Source organism: Fringilla coelebs (assembly GCF_963513975.1).
Source record: "Fringilla coelebs genome assembly, chromosome: 1".
NCBI classification, from domain to species: domain Eukaryota; kingdom Metazoa; phylum Chordata; class Aves; order Passeriformes; family Fringillidae; genus Fringilla; species Fringilla coelebs.
The window spans coordinates 8,809,820-8,833,458 of record NC_140028.1 but is presented as its reverse complement, the minus strand read 5'-3'; the positions used below and the strand labels follow the sequence as shown (position 1 = coordinate 8,833,458).

General features: G+C 38.8%; 1 protein-coding gene across 1 annotated transcript in view; it reads right to left on the bottom strand.

Moving 5' to 3' along the window:
• Nucleotides 1-11,581: 11,581 nt before the first annotated feature.
• DNAAF11 (dynein axonemal assembly factor 11) overlaps nt 11,582-23,639 on the bottom strand; it is a 34,983-nt gene continuing 22,925 nt past the window's right edge. Inside the window, exons 11-12 of the mRNA XM_084213465.1 lie at nt 21,607-21,692; nt 11,582-11,909 (exon numbers count right to left, since the gene is read on the bottom strand). Coding sequence (XP_084069591.1) covers nt 11,723-11,909; nt 21,607-21,692 — 273 coding nt within the window. The 3' untranslated portion in view covers nt 11,582-11,722. The remainder of the gene's footprint in view (nt 11,910-21,606; nt 21,693-23,639) is intronic.

Below are 23,639 nucleotides of genomic sequence, written 5' to 3'. Positions count from 1 at the left end.
TTCTGTTCTGTTCATTTCTGTTCTGCTCCATGCTACCCTATTCTATTCTTCTCATCCCACTTGTGTGGGGTTTGACACATACAACCTTAGGGGTGCATCAATGGATTTATATGCATAGGTTCTGCCAAAATTCATGAGCCCTTGTTTCCAAGGATTCAACATCTATGCATGGAGTGCAGCTGAATTTCTCTGTCTGGTGTGGAAATGCCAGAACAAAGGAGGAGACCAATAAGAACAACTCAAGTTCACAAGGATTTAGTGCAAGAATTTTTCATCTCCTGTATTCAGACCACAACTCTTTCTCCTGACTGATGTTCTCAGGTTCACTGATGTATTTGCCATTTAAAAAGCTATTTTTGAACTCCCAAGTCATGCTTCACTCCAAAATTCTTTACAATGGAATTCACAACGAGTTTCTTGACTAAGGTCTAAACAACTCCTGCATTTTTTATTGTCTGCCATATTTCTATACCACCCCATCAGAATAATCAAGGTTAAACTGCCAAGGTCTGAATCTTCTGACAGAGTGCAGTAATAAATTTAGTGAAGACACTGTAATTGCTTCACCCTGAACTGCCAATGAATATGTTGAATATTGTAGAGCTTCTCACTGCCTTCTTATCATTTCCCAGAAAGATATATTATATGCAGATACTAATCTGTTAATTGTCATGCAGTCAGAGGCATGCAAATGATGTAAAAGTGGATCTACTAAAGAGTATTGACATGCAAATTTTAAGTTCTTTCAAGTCTAAAGGGAACAAGAACATTCAGCTCTTTCCAGCTCCAGTGCAAAATAAGAGTTTATTCACTTAAAAAAAAAAATTAAAAATAATTTTATTATGGGCTCCTAAAAGTAAAAGTAAAAATGTGTACCTGTAATTATTGGAGAATTTCTCTGCTGGAGTGACCTTTCAATTGAAAATGACATTTTTGAAAAGCATTGTACAGCCAGATTGTAGTGGGAATGAGGAAGTCCCAACAATTTACTCTCAGGAGATGGCATAGATAAAAATGCTTGCAGAGTTTTTTGCACTTAGTGCCTTTGGCATCTCAGCATGTTCTCCTTTCTCCTCAACTCCAGTCCAGAAGAAGGAAAGGCATTCTCTCCTCTGCTTTGTCTGCAAGTGGTGGTGTCTTTTTTCATCTCATCTGCCTTCTGAGAAATAAATCTTGTGCATTTGCCTCATCTGACTTGATAAATGCTGCATGGGAAGTGAGAAAGTGTCATGGTTTGACCCGGAAGTGAGTTTTTTTTTTGGAAAGTTATGGTCAAACCAATCAGTGGCCAGATGTGAAATTGGCATTTGGTGTGGCCACTGAGGATTTGGGTACGCCTCCGAGAACACACTCAGTGGGTTAAAAAGCAGAGGATTTAGAGAAGACCTCTCTCTTTGGAGTCCGGCCGGTGAGTTGCTCTGACCTCTCCCCTGCCCAGCGGCGTCTGGGCGGGGGAGGGGAGGCCATGCGGCCTGGGAAGGAAGGCCGGAGCCCCGGCAAGGTGCAGGGGTGGAGGAGTCCTGGGATGGTTTGGGCAGCCCCCCTGGGAGAGAGAATGATAGAGACTGTGCAGGCTGAAATTTGTTATCTTGTGCTGGGAGCACAGCCAGGAGGAGAAAGTGGGGGGGGCGGCAGGTGCCCAGCTGCCAGCAGACCGGGCCGAGCTTTTAACCTTTTTTTGTGAATTTTTGGAAGCTTTAAAAACACTGATCCTCCCCAGCTGAGGAGTGAGAGGGGACGGAGGATGGGAAAGAAGAAGAAGTTTGACTAGGTGAAGGAATGCTTGCAGATGAGAGTGCCCTAGGTGGAGGAGATGAGTGGAGTGGCTTTGGGCTGGACTTTTCTCTTACACAGCCACGGGCGAAACCAAGTTCTTCTGATAATACAGAGACTGCTCCTTGGGGGAGGCGGTTGGCTAGAAGCCAGGAGTGACAAGGCCGCGAAGAGAAGCGGAGAGAACAGAGACTGAGGGGGAGGGTGTGGTGGAGCCCTCTGCCTCCAGGGAAGGATCTCTGTTCCTGAGAGCCCCAGGCCCCAGGGGAAATAATATGGGGGGGACAGGTGTCCCAAATGGTGAGAGGCGGCCACTTCTTGGAACTGGGCAAAGCATTCTTAAAAGGACCTAAGGAGCAGTTTGGATCCATGGACAGTGGTGAGAGCGCTGGACATGGAAGGAAGATGGTCACCGCTACAGATTTTCTTCGGGCGGCTGCAGTGTGTGACATGGAAGCACTGGGGACTTTGCAGTGTTTTCCTGGGGAGGCCCATGGTGTGAGAGGAAGACTCCTCTCTCCTGATGAACTGGGGAGAGTGTGTGTGAAGGAGGGTATTGGATTGAGAATTGATGTGTTAGAGGGGATTTGTTTGTTGGAGAGGTGGGGGGAGGAGAAGTGTTTTTGAAGATGTTTCCATTGTGGATTGTTGTGTGTAGTTTTTCCCTTTTCCCCTTTTGTGTCTATGTAGATTAATAAAATGTTGTCTTTTTTTTTCCCTCCATTCCCAAGTTGGAGCCTGTTTTGTTCTGTTCCTGGGTCACATCTCACAGTAACCACTTTGGAAAATCCACCTTTCATGGGGGCGCTGGCACTGTGCCAGGGTCAACCCATGACAGAAAGTATTTCGTGTTTTTTGAAGACATGTTCTTGAAATTCTTGCTTTTGTGTTTTGTGACCAGTCCCTGTCCAGCATAAATCAGAAATTCTGATCCAAACCAAGTTTTTAAGCAAGAACTGGTGAGTTCAAGTTTAAACTTCTCCAAGGAAATGATGAAAGGTAGGGTCTGATCACTTATTGAAAAAGTGGAAAATCATTGCCCTCCAAAGGCATCTCAGATACTAAATATAGAAGCAATTGAAATGGCCAGTCATTTGAAAGTTTTACTGTCAATATTTCAACTCAAACGGAAATACTTTTACTGAGCCTATGGAAAAGGATGTTCTAGTTGATATAAGCCATTCATTTTTTCAGAAAGCTTCTGACAAAGTTGAAAGATTAGGAAAAGGAATTAAGCTGTCATGGCATAAAAAGGAAGGTCAGCTGAGGAATAAAGAATTTTTAAAGACAGGCAACAAAGTAAAAATACAGAGTTTTCACAATGGAGGATTATCTGTGGATCCCTAGAGAGACCTGGGCTCAAATTGGAGCTGCTCAACACCTTCTCAAACAGTCCAGAAAAAGTGATGAACAATAAGATGACAGTATTTGCTAAAATAAATGTTGAGGTGATAAAATGGCTTTCAGGAATCATATCTCAGACTGCCTGAGAAGAGCACAAAAATATCTGAAAATCCCAAGGAGCTGAGTGACTGAAGGAAACAATAGCTCAATATCTCTTGATCCAAAGGGGAGGATAAGTCTACCTAAACCAGTTTGATCTGTCAGTACATAGTGGCAGGTTCTTGTCTAGCTATTGAAACTCAGGAAATAAAATTTGAGCTCCCTGTAGGCAGTTTTATAAATATGTGGGCACAGTGCTTGGCAGTATTCAAAAGATAGGAGACCATTAGGAATCTGTAGGAAGGTCAGAAGTAACATGGTGCTGTGTAAAACCACAGGAAAAACACTTAGATTTTGCCCCTCTCTGTCCTGCATGTAACAGAAGTAGAAAAGGTTCTGAGGAAAACAACAGGATGAATCAAAGGAACTGGGAATCCCCAAGGATATGCTGATAGGCTTAAAATAAACTAAGGCCAATATTTACAGGATGCATAATTAAAGCACAAAGCTTGTAGGCACAGGATAAAGGATGGAGGTTTATAAGCATAGCTAGTGTGAAATAACAGCAACACAGATTCCCAGAGGAGTATTCCATCAAAGATAATTACATGTCAGCCCCCTAGGTCAGACTTTCCTCTAGCTGCTGACTGTCTGAGACTGTATCAGGCAAGGATCACTCTTTGCAAAATTTCATATACAGAGCATGGTCAAGTCTTCCCACCAGAGTGTGCAATACTGAATTTTGTTTCTCCCAGAATGAGGGGAAGGGGCTGAACTAGGTTGGAGTGTGCAAGAGATCCTGCCTGCCTCAAGGTTAGCAGGTGTGATAGGCCAGAGCAGTAGGAGATAGTTACTCACTGTATTTGCTGGCCTAGAAATGTCCTGCTTGAACTGAGGCACATCTTGGGCTAATTGGGATCCTGGCTTGGCTTCATCTGGTCTTTGTTGCCCCTACTGCTGTGGGCAGTGGCATAAGAAATTTGTTGGTGAATTAGTGCCTCCTGCCCTCAAGTGATAGGCTTCTGAATTATATCCTCATCTCTGCCACTGCTGGATCGAGTGACTGAGGTTTATCACTTTATCCAAAATTCTTCATATGATCACCCAGAAGATGAGCAAATCTTTCCTCAGTTTTGACTCTTAGTTCACCAATAATTTCAGCATCAGCCTGAAGTTGGGAAGCTTTCAGGGCTCCTCAGGAAGTGAGTAGAGATTACAGGGTATGATGTGTGAGGTCCTGAAGTAAGGCACCTGTGGATCTGAGCGCTGGGAATTTCTTATTGCAAAGCCATTTTTCCTTAAGTGACTCATCCTGACAATAAACCATGCTAGATGGAGAATTTAAGAGTTAGTTAGTTACTTAGTTTGTAACATCAAACTGTTCACTCAAATTCCTTTAGCAAAAGGAAGTGGTGAGAGTTCCTATGAACTCTAACCAAGAACTCAAAAATAAAGATACAAACCAGCACCACATTCTCATGGCCTGGAATAGACTGGTGGAATTGGGTTTAGTTCAAGACTGGATGGCAGTTTTGAAGTAGGTCTCCATTTGTTGTTTCCCTCTTTGCAATGTCAGGGAACAGATTTTTAGAACCACCTGAGCAGACACACTCTGTCATCCCCAGAATGGGCACAGAGGCACAAAAGCAGTGAGAACACTGTGCAGGACAAGAAATGGGGAGAACATTCACACTTGTATTCACACACAGGTGTTCCTTCCTCAGGCAGACTGAACAGTACCTGGGGTCCTCTTTCCCAGTCTGAGTAAAAATTCAGGCCAAAGAATACTAGATAAAGTCTTTACAGCCAAATGGAACCTGGAACCTCAGTCTGTCTGACCAAGCTTCGCATCTTTCTTTTCAAGATCCCAGTGATAAATTCAAGGTTGATATTTCAATAGCTATCAGTTGCTGGAACTAATTTTACAGCTCATTTAATAGGCAGACTTCTCTGTCTCTAACCACATGTGGTAATTTTCTTTAATCCTGTGGTTCAGGTATATCCAGTAATAAAATCTCTCCTACTTGAGTCCTGAGCTGATTTAAATGGTCATTTTTGCTGGCTGTCCTTGAATCTTCTATGCTGAATCCTGAATTAATACAAGGGGAAAGAAAAAAGAACTTCTTTGTCTATCAAAAGAACATGAACTAGATTTGAAGTTTTCAATGATGAGATAACAGGTTTGAGCTGACCCAGAGAAATTCATTTGTCTGGATAACTGTGACTTCCATGCCACACATTTCTCTACTACTTATGAACAAATATTAGACTGAGTAATCCCTTTGAAACAGGCATTAAAAAGCTTCCCTCAGTCATTAAACCCTTTCATTGCCTCATTAATTCTAGCAGTATAATCTGTTTTTGATTAACCAGGTTGTTAAGCATCCAGTGTCAAACACTGATAAAGAGGGAGAATTTGCTTTACAGATCACAGTCATGTAATTATGTATCTCAACACAGCTGATAAAATGTGAGAAATTACCTTCAGCCCCACAGAAACCCCCCAGCACATTAGCACCAAGTAATCTGTGACACCTTCACAACAATAGGTACATAACAACGTGTCACAGGAGCCTTTGATACTTCACCACCACTTTGAGAATGTTCAGACTGAAACTCAAGTTTTGTAAGATAGAAACTGAAAAAGTTAAACTGATTTATACTTTAGAGCTATACTGGAGGCACACTTGGAAAAGTTTTGAGAATGTTTGACAGTGACTTAGTTTCACACATGAATTCCCAGATTGAGCTAAAGTGTAGGCATAAATTTAAAAAGGCAAGCATTTTTATTTAGCATATTGAAAAATAATTTTAGTGAGATGAATATAGCTTTTACTACAGACATAAGGAAGGGTGACACTTTAAAGCATTTAAATAGCTGAAGCTGTAACTAGATACTGAGCAGAAATACACATAAGGAAGTTCTGGACATGGTGCAAGATATCAGCATCTTTAAATATTCAGAAATACAGTACAGAGTCTTAGGTTCATGGAAATTTAAAAAAATGAGTGAAAAAAAAGGACTTGATTCCCTTAGAGGATTTCCACTGCAGAATGGAGTTTGGTGCAGGAAAAGCAGACAGCTTGGATTTCTTCTGTAGCTGATGTCATGTTTCACTTCAGCTATCCTTCCTAGGTGCCTGATAAATCTCCAGGGATGCTTTCTCTTTGAAAATTTTTATACTGATGATGCACTTTCATTTTAAATATGGAAGCATATTGGAACTTTATTATCAATCTCCGTGAAATCCTTAATTAAAAAGTCAGATGGCTGCCTGCCTTGTTGCAAAACTAGAGGAGCCAACACTAATTTATGTACACTGTCAAACAGGCATAATTATGCTGCTGGTAGACTTGCAGATGGTTAGCAGTAAGAGCACAAAAACAAGGGTCAAAACATAACCACAGGTCACATCTTTCTAGCCAAATGTTCACCAGTCAGCTCTTCTATACACATATTTCCTATGAAGTTTCTGAAGAGGAAGGTGTTCATTGTTTAGAGCTGTGGAGTTTTTAAGTGCTTCTCTTCATATGATACATGCTATAACTTCTGAGATCTTTTTTTGCCCAGGCATTCAGGCTGTACTACACTGAGTTGTATTTCCAGGAAAAGAAGTATAACCCCCAGTGTGAACCTGGTTATTATGATTTTCCTATGTTACAAAAGCTGTTGCCAAATATCAGTAAGTGCCTTATAAGTTGAGATGCCTCCATATCGTGCCCTATATGGGAAAACTGGCACTTTGTGCAGATCTGAACTCATCCAAGGGCAAACTATTATGCTAACACCTAGAGAAAGCAGAGGGCTGGTTCTGTACTATCCCATCTCCTTAAGGGAATGGGCCTTTGACTCCTGATCCCTGGCCAAGTCCCACCACATCAGGGCTTCTCTATGAGAAGATGTGGAGTTTCTTTAAATGGATCTGTGGCTCACATTTCCATGCTCTAAGGGAGTGGCTGCTGTTGTCTCTAGGAAGGGTTTGTAAGGCAGAAGAAACTATGCCCAGTCTGTCTAACATGATTTCCTTGCTTCCCTGCTCTTTTTAATGTGTATGTTTTAAAATTAGCTCAGGTAATCCATGGTGATTCTGAAACCAACAGTCAACAGTCTCCAGAACTGATGTACTCTGTGGCTCTCACAGTGTTTTAACTATGACATGTTTGATGCAGGAAAAATTTGTACAAAACCTTCCTCAGAGAGATCCCACCTGATTATTAGATAGTTTCAGTGCACAACTGTGCAACCAAGAGCAGCACTTCTGGCACTAATAATATCTTTTATCATTTCTGCTTTTTAAAAAGTAAAACATGAACTGTCACTCTGAGTAAGCTGTGTTTTCTAAATTATGTCATATCTTTTGTCCCTGTTAATTTATATGCTGTTTTCTTAGATTTCAGTTTCATTGAGCTTTCACTCTGCCTGGGTGTATCAGAGGTGGAAGGAGAAAATTTGTTCTGTCAGTATTGCTTAGGTGCTGCAAATGAGAACAATAAGCTTCAGCATGCTACAGATTACTCTGCAACAGAAGAAATACATTTATTCACAAATAATTTGCAATTAAACTGTGAATAGCTGGTGGCCAGTGACAGGACCAGAGACAGTGGGCACAGGCTGAACACAGGAGATCCCTCTGACCATCAGGAAACACTTTTTTTACTGTGAGGGTGACCAGGTGCCTGCACAGGTCACCCAGGGAGGCTGTGAGTTCTCCCTCCCTGCAGATATTCTAAAGCCATCTCTATATGGTCCTGGACAACTGGCTCCAGTTTAAACAGGGAAGTTGGACCAGGTGACCATCACAGGCCCTTCCAACCCTGAGCATTCTGTGAGGCTATGATTTAGCTTGGGTGAAGTCACTCAGTCCAGCACTGACAGCAAACACCTGGTCTTTAGCAACTGCTCAGAAACAGACTAATGCTCAGGCCCCCTACATCTTTCTTTCATATTCATTAACCAGTAAGAAATGTATTTGCTACTTACCAGTTCCCCCTTATGGGAGTTATCATGTGAAACATGCAGTGGGAAAGCATCTTTTGCATGTCCAGTACTGTTACTCATATATAATATACTCTTATTGAGGATATGCAGAAATCTATTTAACACTAAAAGATTTTTTTGGTAGTTTTGAACCAAGTTTGCTATTTTATTGCACTATATAGTGCAATTAGTTGGCTATTTTTCTGCTCTACAACTGAAATTGGAAGAGCAGGATAGCTTTACCCTGTCACAGTGTAACAGATTCCCTTCTCCTTTTGCTTTTTTTGACCAAGATGAATCAATTTAGTGCTGGAAGGAACTGGACACTTCCTGGTTTGTGCATCAACAAAACTCTCATTTTGATGGCAAATCTAAAACTTACACCCTATCTCAATTTTAGAACAAGAGGAAGATTTTGTAGCAAATCCAATAGCATTCCTGAATTGTTAGACTTCTTTCCTCTCAGTACTGCTAGAATTTGTCATTAACCCCATCCATCTCCTGCCTACTGGATGATGACTAAATCCATCAACTGCATGCTGCTAAAATTCCTCCAGTCATCTAGTTAGAGGTGAAATATCACAACACACACTCAGTGCTTTCTGAAATTTTAATCTACTTAACCCAATTACATAGTAAGAAGTAATGCTGTATGTACAACTGCTGAGCCTGCAGTGGCAGAATGCAGCAAGTGGCAAATCAAAAAGCAGCACTGTTTTGCCTCCTCTAAGTAGGAGAATTGTGCTCCAGATGCACAATGGCTTTGATCAGCTGCCATGTCCTTAACTGGGGGGGACAAGGCTGGAGTTTCCTTCCTCAGTCTTCCTTTCTCTGGTGGGGGCTCTATCTTTCATTCCTTTTGTTTTCTTCTAATTTTCACTATACAGGGGATATTTTATCTGTCTTGTGTGATATTTTATCTGGCTGCATGTCCTTTGTCCCCTTTTGTCTTCTTTTCTCAAAAACGCATTGCAGTAATCAGAAACTTTGTAAGGTGTGTTTATGCTCTTGTGGTGTCATCTTTTGCTTGTGCACTTTGTCTCTCTGTGATCAACCTCTGCTTGAAACAGCTCTTTCTTCAGTAGTTCCAAGAATGTTTCAGTACCTGCTATTAATTTTTCTACAAGGTGTAATTGTATCTCAATATATTTTTTATTTTTTCCCCCCAAAACCAGAGCAAAATCTATTCACAATGAAACCAGATGAAAAAGAGAACTGAGTTGGAATGGGGAAAGATACAATCATATTATCCTTTGGTTTGACATTAGAGATTAATTTTTATAGCTCTCTTTATGAAAAAATAAAATAGCCATACCTGACCAGGCTGCATGGATGCCTCTGTTTTCCACAGTTGTGTGAAACTCTTGACAGGTTCATCCATATTGGCTGAAGGTTTGAAAGGTTGATTGTCCCTACAAGATTTTTAGAAATAAGCAATGAAGAAAAAGAGTAAATCCTGTAAAAGGTTCACTTAGAAACATTAGGAAATCCTCACAGCAATTAATGAAATTACAGGAAATTAAAAAATGTTTGGATCTGCTGCCAAAATTTACTGATTTTTATCTCCAAAAAAGTGGTAGAGCCTTTCCTCTTCATCTATCCCAAAGTCAGCAAAATTCATACTTCTGAAACAAAAGGAAGTAGTCTTGAAAGGAATAAAAACATAAATTGTCCATCTGATTGCTAAAAATTTACTTTACCTGTTGCCTGTTTTCCCATTTGGGCTGCACAGTTTCATGAAACAGCACCAACTTGTAGGACTCCCAGGCTCTCCCTGGGCTGCAAGGGGGTTTCTGCTCCACAGGGATTTCTCTGGGGCTGCCAGGGGGGGACCCCTTCTCTGAGCCTGCAACTCCTCCTGCCCTCCCCCTCCTCCAGCTCCCCTTGGGGTCCCTCCTCAGCTCCTCCTCCTGTTCTGCTGTCACCTTTGGCCCTTGCTGGAACCTGTTTGTCCCCAGGATCCTGCAGCCCCACTGCCACCCCCAGGGCAGGGACACCCTGTGCCATCTCAAATACAGAACCTTGATGTGCAATCTAGGAAAGGATCCATGCTCACCTTACGGCCATATTACTACTCAGTGAGATCAAGAGATAAAATTTAGTATGTCTTTTCCATATTAGCTGGCAAAGTTAGGCATTTCTAGTGAATTGGGACATATTGCAAAAGCAATTGATGTTTTTATACTCCATTAACCAGAGCAGAGCTGATTAAATATATTCCAGGGCTCAGAGGCTTGTATCACTGAAGAATTTATTCTGGAGTTGGAAAAACTGAGTCAGTGCAAAAGAAAAATCCAAGACGATATGATGGTCCATCAGATAATGCCCAAATTCAACTTTGGTTTATGTCTTTGAGAGATATAATTTTTCTTTTCAGCTTTCAGTATATCCAGCATTAGTATGAAACTTCATTTTTTTACCCTATATCCATTTCAAATTGCAACTGAAGAAAATGCATCGGTTCAAGCCCATCAGCCTAAGCTGATGGATATTTTCTGCTTCTCTTCAGTGCACTTTAAGATAGACTATTTATCTTTATCTTACATTAAACATCTGTGAAGAACTATAAAACATTTTAGAGTGGCTAAAAATTCCCAGAATTCATTGGGAATATTTTCATTCAAACTGCTGAGGTTTTTGCACGATGTTTTTCACAATTAGGGACACAGCACTTTCAAAGGCTGTGTTATCAACATGACTGTGCTGAGGATACTGTGGGCACTATCTGAACTTAAAGTGTTCAGTTATAACTGCAACTTATTAATCTTCTATCTTAAGGATGAAACAAGCTTTAACCAGAAAATATTGTTTGATTCTTCCTGACATTACTTACTCTTGACTAAAAGCACAGGCTGATTTGAATCTGAAGCATTTTGTCTTCCAAATGAAGTCTTCCATTATAAACAATTACAAATGCATAAGCAAGGTAATGTAGATCATTCAACTTTTTTTTTTTTCTTGAAGTTTCTCTTTATTTTATCCCAAAATCTTCAAGGACTGGGATTGTTAGGAAATCCAGAATCCAGGAGCTGTGCATTGTCCTGGAGATTCAGTGATGAAGGGTAGATCACAACAATATCTCTCACTCCAACCACACCCTTTTGTTCTACTGTTGTCTGTCATGAAAATGAAAACACTGAAGGACTACACAAATATTTTTCCTATCCTTAGTTTAATGAGAAAAATCCTAACTCTTGTTACAAGTGCTTTCTTCCTTCTTTTCTTTTCTCTTTTTTTACAGTAATGTGTCATTTCTCAACCCAGAGAGTAAATTTTGAAGAAGTTACAATCTCTGATATAAGGCCCCTATTCTAATTTCAGTTACTAAGTAAACAATCTAGAAAAAAACAATTTATATAGCAATATACTAACAGAAAATGCAGCAGAAAACACCAACATAAAAAAGTTATTGATAAGAAATGTAATGATATTGCCTACTTACAGCTCTATTTTATTTTATTTACACATAGGGCCATGAATTCAACACAAGCATTCATGCTACTTATAGAGGGGATATTTCAGAATGTTTCAAATTAAGGGAGGAACATCTTCATTATCTTCAAAATCAACACAGCTCTTCTTATCCTCAGTAGCCTTCTGTGGTTGGAGCTTTATAGGTCCCTGTCCAGTTCGTTCCTTTTCTTGGATTATCTTTGTCACATCAGGGAATGAATATTTACTAGGATCCACTTCCAACTTCTCAACTTGTCCACTCCTGACACAAGAGGGAAATAAATGGAAAAAACATAATTTCAGTGTCAAATATAACAGAACTGTTTGAATTTATTATGTGATTCTATGTTCTATTTTGGGTGCCTGCCTATAAACACATGTTATGAGGGTTGTTACTGAGTCCAATTAAACCAGGGTTAAGAGTTCTTGGAACTTGAGAATTGATTGCTAAATAAAAACCCTAAGTGCAAACACATGAAAGTAATACAAAATCTCTAAGATTTTGTACAAAAGAATCCCTAGTCTCCAACTCCAAAAGTTAATTTTAGATAGCTGTGATTCCCTTTATATCAGAACATGGTGACTGCTGGTATCACAGTACAAATCGTTGGCTTTTGATGTAAGATTTCTTTTTTAAATCCAATTGGTTTTTATTCTTTTTTTTTTCTGTTCCTTTTTACACAGTTCCTTCCCACTTACTGTCTATTAATTTCTAGGTGACAGGTCCATCTTTGGAAAACAGAAATACTTGCATTTATAGAGAAAATACAATTGTAGGAACTTGTCTGCCTTGATCAGCTAATTTTTATATTTTGGCAACATGAATCCTCACCATGTTTTTATTATGAAAAAAATAAATTGAATTATAAGAAAAGTCAGTGTTTTAACACAATTTTCATATTCTATTGCTATTAAGGATACTCTTTCAGATGACACTTAGAAATGTGTACTGGCCACTCATTAAAGTAACCTATCCACATCACATGATGATCAAAGCTTTGAAACTCTCTGTCTTGCAGCATTTAATCTCATTGTTTATTTCTAAAAGAGGAGCTCAATGATTAAATGGAAGAAAAATCTAACCTGCTTTCATGCAATTTGTAACTGTTTACATGAAAAAATAGCAAAATGGAAATTTAATTGTACAATTATGTTTAATTTCTTCAAATTACAACATGATTTGTACATCTTCATACTCCATTTTATACTGAGTCACAGCTCCCAGCCCAGCATTAGAAAAGACAGTGCCTCATCCTTCAGAGATGGAGAAAACTGTTTACCCAGGAGATCAGAAAGGCTCCTTAGAAATAGAACAAACAAGGGGGAGGCAAAGTCACTGCGTGACAGAATGCATTTTATGGATGGCAACAGAAAATTAAAATTTGAATATAAAATACAGTAAAAGATTTTAAACTGAAAATATACCATCTTTAGTTGTTAAAACAGGGAGTTTTGCAGGGCAGCTTCCAGATTCTGCCAGTGCTTCTCCATCAAGGCTCTGGGAGATGTGAGCACATCCCAGCCCTCACTAGTGCAGGTCTCTGTCCCACTGAAGGAGAGATGCAGAGGGGCTCGTGGGAGGGCTCCTCCTCTGCTCCTGGGCCATGCTGAGGAAAGCAGGAGTTCCAGAAGAGGCAGTCACCAGCCGAGCCACCTCTTTCAGCTCTATGCCACTAGATTTTTCTTGTACTAAAAGAATAATTTGATCATTTTTTTTTTGTGAGCAGAAAGCAGCCAGAGAAGCTAGCTGCTTTAATAACCTGCATAAATCTTTTCCAAATAGTGGCATAAGCAAAAATTACTCTGAGTAGAATTTTATGGGTAATGAAAACAAATAAAAGAAAAGTCTTATTTCTTTACCCTGAACATTCTTCAGTTTATAAAGCTAGATTTTTTTCTGATACTGCACTAAACTATTTAATGAAACAAAAAAGTGAAATTTGGGGCAACACTCCAAAAAATATTCATCCCCCAAAAGTAAAGGGCATTTTTTTCCCTGTAATTTACAAAATGTGCTGTGACCTGGATACACTTTATCAGTAGCTGTTGGTGAGATCACAAAGAGAGCAGACCCTTAAACTAATAATTTCCTACTAAGCTGAGGCACCTCAGAAAAAGCTAAAAAGCATAAACATGACAATAAATTAGGCTCAGCTTGTGCCTCCATCACATGCTAGAAAAGAATTTCCTTAATTTGAAGTATTTTAGTTAGCAGTGGTATCTCACATTTGTTCAACAGCTCTAAAATTGTACAAATTGTCATTAATGAAAACACAATAATGGAGTTTGAATATCTTATTGCTTAGTAGCAGAGTAAACTTTGGTGCACCAGAAATTATTTAACAGTGAGTGTCATAAGTAACAATCCACATCAACAAGCTATAACAAGGTTATTGCATCAGCCATTCTCAAAATTGCAACAACACATGTAATCTCAAAGTATGTCAGCAACAGGCAACAGGTAAGACTGAGAATCAAGCACAGTGAATTTTTCCAGAAAGGAGGTAGTTTTCATGTACTTACATGAACATGATCAGACATTCTGTACTTGTTTAGTAAATCTCCACAGTACTATCCCAGCTATCACAATACAACTGGCTGACAGCAAGACCCTGCTAGGCTGAAACTGGTGCAGCTACAACACAGATCTACTGCTCTCATCATACAATCTGTGCAAAAGAGGCTGGGTATTGATGAGGTCAAAGATAACCACCTGAACATTTTTTGAAGAAAGAACAAGTTTTCCCATGTAATTAACAGAATAAAAATCATCTTGTTGCTGAAGCTTTTCCATGAGCAATGGTAAAACAGCTGTTATGGACACAAAAATACTCCTTGAAGGACCAGCTAGAGAACATACCTTAATATGTCAGTGTTTGCAAACTATTTCAAGTTCAGGTCTAAAAACAGATGAAGTTCACAGTTTTTAGCACTGCTACATGCTGCTGAGTCTTCTCTACCTCAAAAATTATGTACAAACACTAGGGCTCCTCACCAAAACAAATTAAATCCTTTCTTTCCTCCAGATATTATTTTCCCTTTAAAGGCTATTTCTACCTCTACACAGTTTGATTAGGCTTTTAAAGAAGAAAATTAGAAGACTCCACAAAAAAGAAAGTTTTTCATAACTAGAGCAGCCTGCTGAACAATCTGGTGTGTAACATACGGCATATCTGATAATTTGATATTTCTTGATAATTTGCACTTTTATTTACATAGTCTTTAATCCCTGTACTTGATATTTAAATGATTTGACAGTTATATTTCCCTGTGTCAACTTCTGAATTTCAATAAAATTTAGATTGCTAGAGATTTCTCATATCTTTGATCCAGAATATATGGTTATTGATATGTGACTGAAAGTTTCCTTTCTGGTATCAGGATATAAAGATATTTAGGAGTCACAACCAAGTGCCTTTGAAGAGGTATTTTTTCAAATCTTTTACACTGTGAATGAAACAGGACAAAAAATCATTATCATCCTAGATAAAGTACTGACAAATCCTTATCTTGAATAAGAAAATAGAGTGATTCCAGTATATGGAATGACACCTTATTTGAGAGCTTGGAGAAAGACAATTCGTTATTTAGGTGTGTTAAAAACTGATGGTGAACATAGGACACTTGCATATTCTGGACTCAATTTCTGAAATTATAAGCATAGAAAAAATCTGCTGGGTAATCCAAGCAAATAATTATGGTTTTTTAAGTACCTGGAAAATTAATTCCTCTTTCATTGTTTAAGAGACCTTTTAAATCTCCATATATGTGTGTAATCTGGAATGAAGCTGTCACTGGAGCCTTCAGAATCAGTGGGAAGACATGAATACTGGTAGAATCAAATGCATCTCTCAGGGACAAAACACCAGTGAGGAATAACTAACAAATCAGTGCTAAATGTTCTGATAAAGAAAAGGCTGATGATATCTAGGCCATTCTGTTCTAAAATACAAATATATTTCATGAATAGGATTCATCAGACTGAGAATATGTATATTACTAACGTCCATGTTTCCAAAAGTTAGACAGAAAATCATAGCCACTGTGACATTTTCAACTTCACTGTTCCATCCCTTTCCTTCTTTTGAATAATCACTTCAAGATACTAATTTTTAAACTGACTTTGTCTGCAAGCAAGAAAAATATGCTCCAGTACCTGCAATATGCAAATTGACTCTGAATTTCTGTATGTGGCTCTAATACCATCTTATTTTCTTTCTTTTCACTGTTAAATTTGTCAAACTTGAAACCCTTAAACATTTGGGAAACATATACTGAAAACACACTTTATTCCAAAAATATTTTTTCAAAGTTATGGAATGTTAAAAAGCAACTTTTAAGTCCATTTCTGCCCTCAGACTTTTGTCCTTGTCCCATCTGCACAACCAAAGATAACTTCAGACTGCAGTGATCAGGTACAAACAGAAGTGTTCTCTTGAGAATGCTTTCTCCAGAAGGGCACATTTCTGAAGCCTTCTCACCTTTATTATAGTTAAGGATTATCAGATGCCGGTGTGCAAATTAGTTTTCAAATCTCTTCTGAGGAACCCCACCTGTTCTCCTAATTAGTCAAATGATGGAGATGTACACCCTCTACTTTGATTAGCTCCAGGCCTCTATGAGAATGCAAACTACCCTGGTACTTCAAGATTCATTTGAGTAAAAAATTTTTTAAATATGTTGCTTAGTCATATCTGACTACAGTTTCTGGTTAAGAAGCCAACTGAATTACAGTTCCTATGATTCCTCCTTTCCCATGTGATATTACTTGCATTCTTAAAGTTCTCAATGTCTTCATGACAGATAGCAAACTTCATTACCAGAAAATATTAATTTTGCAAACTATTCTGCTCTCAAGATTTGTGATCTAATCCCAGGTATTTATCAAAAGCATTACATTTCAATAGAACTGATAACTGACTTGTCATTTGTATCTTTGCACACATTTACCTATCTATCATTCAGGCCACTCTTCAGATGCACTTGTCTTTCTTCATATTGAAATGTTTGTCCTTGGTTTAGACACTGAGAATTTGGGTTCTGAAAGATCACATAAATCCTCTTGCAGCTCTTTCAGATCAGTTTGTCTGCAACACCATTCAGTTTCTGACCTCATCTTACCTCCCCTTCCCAATCCTGAGGAAATGACTCATTTTGTTCTACTGTATTTCTCTTCACAACAAAGAGTTCTCTCCCTTCCAACCCATCACATCCCTCTGTAGGGATTTGAGACTGGGAGACATTTTCAGCCATTCATTCTGTGGAAAGACAGTATTCTGACACTTCACAAGGACTGCTTCAAGAATTCAAATTAGAACTTCTCACTCCCAAAGAAAAATTCTTACTCTTAGATCTACAGTTTTTCCCAAGAATTTTTTCTTTCCCTCTTCTCCATCAAAATGAACCAAGTTAAATCAGGGTCATCCAGTAAAATAGAGCTTTGCAGTATGTTTCATCTTCAGCAACACTCAAGTGAGATGGCTGTAGAGAATTTTTGAAATAATCAGTCTTTTATTCTTTATTTGTTAATAAGCAAAGCTCAACTAAAACTAAAGACTTCTCCAAGAAAAGATATCCTTGTTTATCATTGAAACTGCAAGCCATAAAAAAAGTTCTGTTGATGAGTCTTATCATTACATGTTTTCTAGCATGTCTTATCATGCTAGAAAAAGACTGGAATTAAAATCCAATACAGTCATTAAAAACATTCAAGTTTTCTCAGTCTCAAGTTCAATATAAATTACAGGGAATTTTATATATTTTATGTCTCTCACAATTAGTGAAATTTGGTTGAAACTGGATAACCTGTTCAAAGGCATTCATGGGTCCACCAGCAGACAGAGGTGGACAATCCAGCAGCATATTTTTCATTTTTTTTCTCCTTAAGATTCCAGATCAAAAAAAAAAAACCAAACCAAACTAAACCAAACAAAAAATTTCCAAAAGCCAAACATTATTCATTGCCACTAAGAACTGATTCCAGTAGAATATAAGTCAGATTTCCAACCCAATATATTACATGGTATTCTCTACAGCATGTGCTGGCTTGCACCCAGTGCACTCCTGCATGCCTAAGAGGGGAAAAGACACTTAGGGCAGTCAGATTTGCAGTGCCTGAACTACTAAGATAGGAATCACCTCTACCTTACATTCCTTATTTCAGTATAAAAGGTGTGTATAGATCAGAACTTGCTGATTAGTTTTTAATTCTGCAGAAGTTGCCACTCCATTCCTTTGCCTCTCCAAATTAAACCATTCTCTAGCTACATTTCTCAGCCTTCTGTATATAAAGATCTACAGTAATAAAAAACAAAATTAAAGCAAAAGAAGAAGACTCAAAAAATGAAAGAAAAAGGTTGTGTTCCTATGAATATTTCATTACTGGAAAAACTCAAATGTGTGTATATTTACATTTAGAGACATTTTGTGTTTAATGTTTTTCTTCTCCAGCACAGAATAGAATAGCCTATAGCTGAAGGTATGAGACAAGGATTGTTGACTTTATGTAACTCTAAAGATTTCCAGTACAACTTTGAAAACGTCAGTTTCTATCTACCTCTGAATTTCCCCTATGCAGCTATGGAGAACTCAGCTTTGGTGTCTTACAGCTGAACTGTGAGGCCAGTTCCAGTAAGGAATGGCACACTCAGATAGTGCATTAATAGAGGCTTTGTAAATATAACAGATCAGTCCATTATTTTTAAATTAGTCTGAATATTATAGATCAGTATAATTCCTTCCACAGAAACTTGCCTCTTTGAAGGTTCCAAATACAGTTTCATAGACAGTCACAGAAGAACTCTCTCATACATGGCAGAAGTAATGACAGTACCATCATGTAATCTAGCTAACAAGACTTAAAGAGATTTAAAGTTCCGCATTACAGTTTGGCAGATTATATGTCTGACAGCATTTAGCTAAGACATCTGTAGCTGTCAAGTATAATCACTGTAATGAATGTTCTTCTGTAATCTAAGAGACAACTATTCAGCAAATTTTTAACATCTGGCTAGTCAGCGACTTTTCAGCTAAAGAGGTCAAAACATACTATTTTTAGAAAGAACTGTAATTTAAAGACTCTTTTCCTACTGCTACTTTTGTGGTATATATTCCTGTAATATTTTAGCCCTCAATATCTGCAGGAAGCATATTATTAAAACTGCATGGAATCAAACACAAATTTTTGGAATTTCACTATGCCACAGAATATCTTTAGTTCATCAGCTGGCAGGAAAGGGCACCATTCCACATTATTACCTCCATGCTCCCATTATTATTTAAATGTTTATTATGCAGCCAAAACTAAAGGCAGAGGGTTCTAAGGAACCTAGAACCCTAGAACCATTTTCCTAATCCACAAGCTGTTTCTTTAACTTATTTTCTTGTAATGCATTTAAAGATTTAGCTGCATTTCTGTGGAAAAGCACCATTCCTTTTGCAAAGAAGAGTCATAGAATAGACTCACAGAATGGTTTGGGTTGACAGGAAATTCACAGGTCATCCAGTCCAACCCCTCTGGAATGAGCAAGGCACATCCTTAAGTAAATCAGGTGGCTCAGAGTCCCAATTCAACTTGACCTTGAATGTTTACGGGGGGGGGGGCCTCCATCACCTCTCTGGGCAGCTGGTGCCAGTGTTTCACCACCCTCATAACACAACAATTCTTTCTTATATATTTCCCCTCTTTTACTTTAAAACAATTATGCCTTGAAATCTGTCCCCATCTTCTTTACAAGGTTCTTTTTAGTGTGAAAGGATGCTAGAAGGTGTCCCTGAAGCCTTCTCTTTTCCAGACTGAAGAACACAGGCTCCCTCAGTCTTTTGTCATACGAGAGGTGCTCCAGCCCTCTGATAATTCTTGTGGCCTTCCTCTGGACTGGCTCCAGCAGATCCATGTCTTTCCTGTACTAAGGATGCCAGAGCTGGATGCAGAACTCCAGGTGGGGTCTTGGTGGAGCAGAGCAGAGAGGGAGTATCCCCTCCCTCAACCTGCTGTCCATGCTGCTTTTGATGTCACCCAGGACATGGCTGGCTTTTTGGCCTGCAAGTGCACACTGCCTGCTCATGTCCAGGTTTTAATTTACCAGTATCCTCAAGTTCTTCTCAGGGCTGCTCTCAATCCCTTCTGTTCTCAGCCTTTATTTATACCAGGGGCTGTCCTGGTCCATGTACACCACCTTGCATTTGACCTTGTTCAACCCGATGACATTCATGTGAACCCACTCCTCAGGCTTGTCCCTTTGGATGGCATTCCCCCTTCAGGCATGTGAACTGCACCACCCAGCTTGGAGTCACCCACAAACTTGCTGAGAGTGTGCTTGACATGGAAATGTACTGGTCCCAGTATGGGCCCCTGAGGGACACCACTTGTCACTGATCTCCATCCAGAGATTGAGTCATTGCCTACTCTCCTCTGGAGACAGCCATCCTACCAATTCCTGATCCACTGAACCGTCCATCCATCAAATCCACATCTTACCAAGTCAGAGAGAAGGCCTTACAGAAGTCCAGATGACAGCTATAGCTGTTCTCTTGTTCAATGACACAGTCATTGGATCACAGAGGGCCACTAGGTTGGCCTTGCCCTTGGTGGAGCTGTGCTGATTGTCCTGAATCACCCCTCTGTCCACTGTGTGCCTCAACATCGCTTCTAGGAGGATCTGTTCCATGATTCCCAGGCAGAGTAGAAACCCCGAAGGTGAGGATGATAATCTGTCAGCTTCCAAATTCCTAGCATCCTTCTTTCTACTATTTTTAAAAATGGGTGCAATATTTCAATTTTTCCAGTCACCAGGGACTTCACCTGATTTCCATGACTTTGCAAATATAATGGAGAGTAAGTATGCTCCACTTAACCTAGACCTTCTAAAAATATTTTAAAAGTTCTGCAATCAGAGTGATGCACTGTTGTAATGACTGCTGCCTAAGGAAAGGTTACAGTCTTTGGGGCTCACTAATACCTCAACAAATTCTTGCAGGTGCCTTCTCCTCTTCTCACAAGGCAGATCATCAAGAAAAGAAGTTAATGACTGATTTTTCTTAGAAATAAGAAATTAAAAGTAGAATTAATTACAACGGACTCTTGCATAACCATTTTGCCAGTGTCCTAAATATTGAGACCAAGAACAGCCACGATCCAAAATGACACTTTTTACTAACTGCTTAGCCTTTTTAACAAGATTCAACACAATAAAATCAAACAAAGAAACAAGCACAACACTTCAAATATAAATGGATAAACAGTTTAAGGGACTTTGCCGTTACAATATCTTATTCTGGTATGAATACCATTGGCTATAGCAAAAGGAAAAGGAAAGATTAAAACATGTACCATGGTATTTGTACTTAGGCCAAGTGTTCATTAACCCCACTGTCTATCTACAGTAGCACTTGCTAATGGTAAAACCAGAAAATAGTGCATCACTGATATTCACTTGCTTTGGGCAGTCTTTAATTATGAGATTTCAAGAGCTGGAGTTGACATCACATTTAATAGGATGAATCTGTGTTACAAAACCTTGCAGAATTGTTTTTTGAACCTATTTACTAGAGCAGTAGATCAACCTTTATAACAGTAAGAAAATACATTCATGAGAGAGATTCAAAAGAATTGCTTTCTAAAAGGTTTCCAGAGTTGGGCTGCATAGCAAGGAGCTCTGCAGAGGCCACTCTCAGTAGGTGATTTTGTTTTAGTATATACAAGTTAACAACCTGAATGAGCTGATGGAAAAAAACTGATAGGCAAAAATAAGTGGATTTTTGGCTCTGCTATTGAAGGAGATAACTTTTTAATAAACAGCACCAGACAGGTTATTAATCTAAAGCTTTTAGACATACTTTTACTCTACACTAATCATTAATTTCATATTTTCAACAACAACATAAAAGAAGTACATATTCTGGCATGTGAATAACACACTGATAAAATAAAACTGATGCAGAAGATAAAAAGGAATTACCTTCTTGTGGTTTTTTGCTGTGTATTGCAGTCAGAATGTTTAATTGAAGCTGAAACTTTTTGCTTAGCCAGGATTATTTCTTTAGCCTAAAATAAAAATAGACAAAACATAAATTCTCATAAAAGTTGACACTTTTGCTTGCAAGCATTTAAATAATCTTTCAAAAATAGAAAATTGTGAGTGTCTGCATAAATTTTCTCTTGTGACATTTACTCTTTCTGTTACATTTTAACACTCTTCACTTAGCATGAAACACAGACATAAGGCAAGTTAAACCAAATTATCTGAATGGAAATATAGTCAAACATTTATAAAATTATACATAAAAGAGTCTTTAAATATATACATCTACTTGTGTTTAAATATATATCATCTCATTTAGCACCATGTTAATAATGCACATTATTGATTGCACTTTGGTTCTGGTGTCCAAGTACTTTTTCTGACATTTTTATTAAAAAATAGCTGCAATCTGGACTTCTCCTCACTCAAATGACAAGTGACCACAAACTCCCTCAGCTCCTTTGGCTAAAACAGAAACTTAGGTTCAAAGCCCACAGGAATTCCCCTTCTCAAACAAAACACATCTGCCATGATTTTTTGGAAGATGTGTTATTGACAAAAGGGTATCTCATTGCAAAAGGATCTCTTTCTCTTCATAACAACAGCATGGGAGAGGAATCCCTTAAGCACCTGAAAGGAGGAAGAATAGGGACTACACCAAATAGTTCATGTTATTGACTGTTTCATAGTCCAGCTGATTTGAGGGCAGTCTGTTCCAGAAGCCCTGTGAATTTAGTCTCCACTCTGAACCCCAAATTATATAAAGACAGAGTCTGTAGCTTCAGTCATCTGTTTCTGGAAATCAGTGTGAAGAGGCTGAACCCCTCTGATTCTGTATATGCTCTGATGACAGAAAGAAAGCCTTGTTTCTTTCTACCTTCCCTCTTTCCGAGTCTTCTTTTTTTTTTTTTTAACAGAAATTCATTTTGCTGATCCCCTTGAGACTTGTGCTTCTTACTTTGTCCTCAGAGCACACCATCAATGATGGTGGAGAAACATGCTGATTCTGCACTCCTAAGAAAATACATCCTTGACAAGAACTGACCTTGGCACTTAGGGAAGGGTTAGGATTTGCCTACTTTGGGCTCAGTGGTGAGATAACAGTGTGAAATTTGAAGCCTGTGGTATATAAGAAAATGGACTAAATTAATTTAATGAAGCTTTCTGAAAGTTATTCTATGATACTAATATTTATTCTATTAATACTATGATTTCTAATATTTACATTTTTGTGTACAGTTTTGGGCACCACAATATAAAAAAGACATGAAGATATAAGAGAGCATCCAAAGGAGGCCATGAAGATGGTGAAGGGTCTGGAGGAGAAGCTGTATGAGGAGTGGCTGAGATCACTTGGTCTCTTCAGCCTATAGGAGATGGAGGGGAGGCTTCATTGAGGTCCTCAGCATCCTCATGAGAGGAAGAGGATGGGCAGGCAGTGATCTCTTCTATCAGATGACCAGTGACATGACCCACAGGAATGCCTGGAATTGTGTCAAGGAAGGTTTAGGATGGATATTAGGAAAAGGTTCTTCACAGGTGTTTGGACAGTGGAGCAGGCTCCCCAGGGAAGTGGTCACAGCACCACACCTGAAAGAGTTCAAGAAGCACTTTGAGAATGCTCTCAGGCACATGGTGTTACTCGGGGTGTCCTGTGCAGGGCCAAGAATTGGATTTGATGATCCTGATGGGTTCCATCCAACCCAGCATATCCTATGATTCTGTGATTAATTAGAAAACAGAAAATGCATCCCTTTTAAGATCATTATCAAAGGATTTTAGAGAGAGATGTTTTAAATAAAATGTGGAGTATATTTGCGAAAGCCATATTTTTATTCATATTTTCAGTCCATCTTTTTCTTCCTACAATGGCTTTCTTATTCTTCAATGGAAATTCCTTTGAAACACATTTATGATGAAGGATTAGTAGATTTCTAGGGTTCCAGAGCTGTGTCTCCACATGCCTTTGA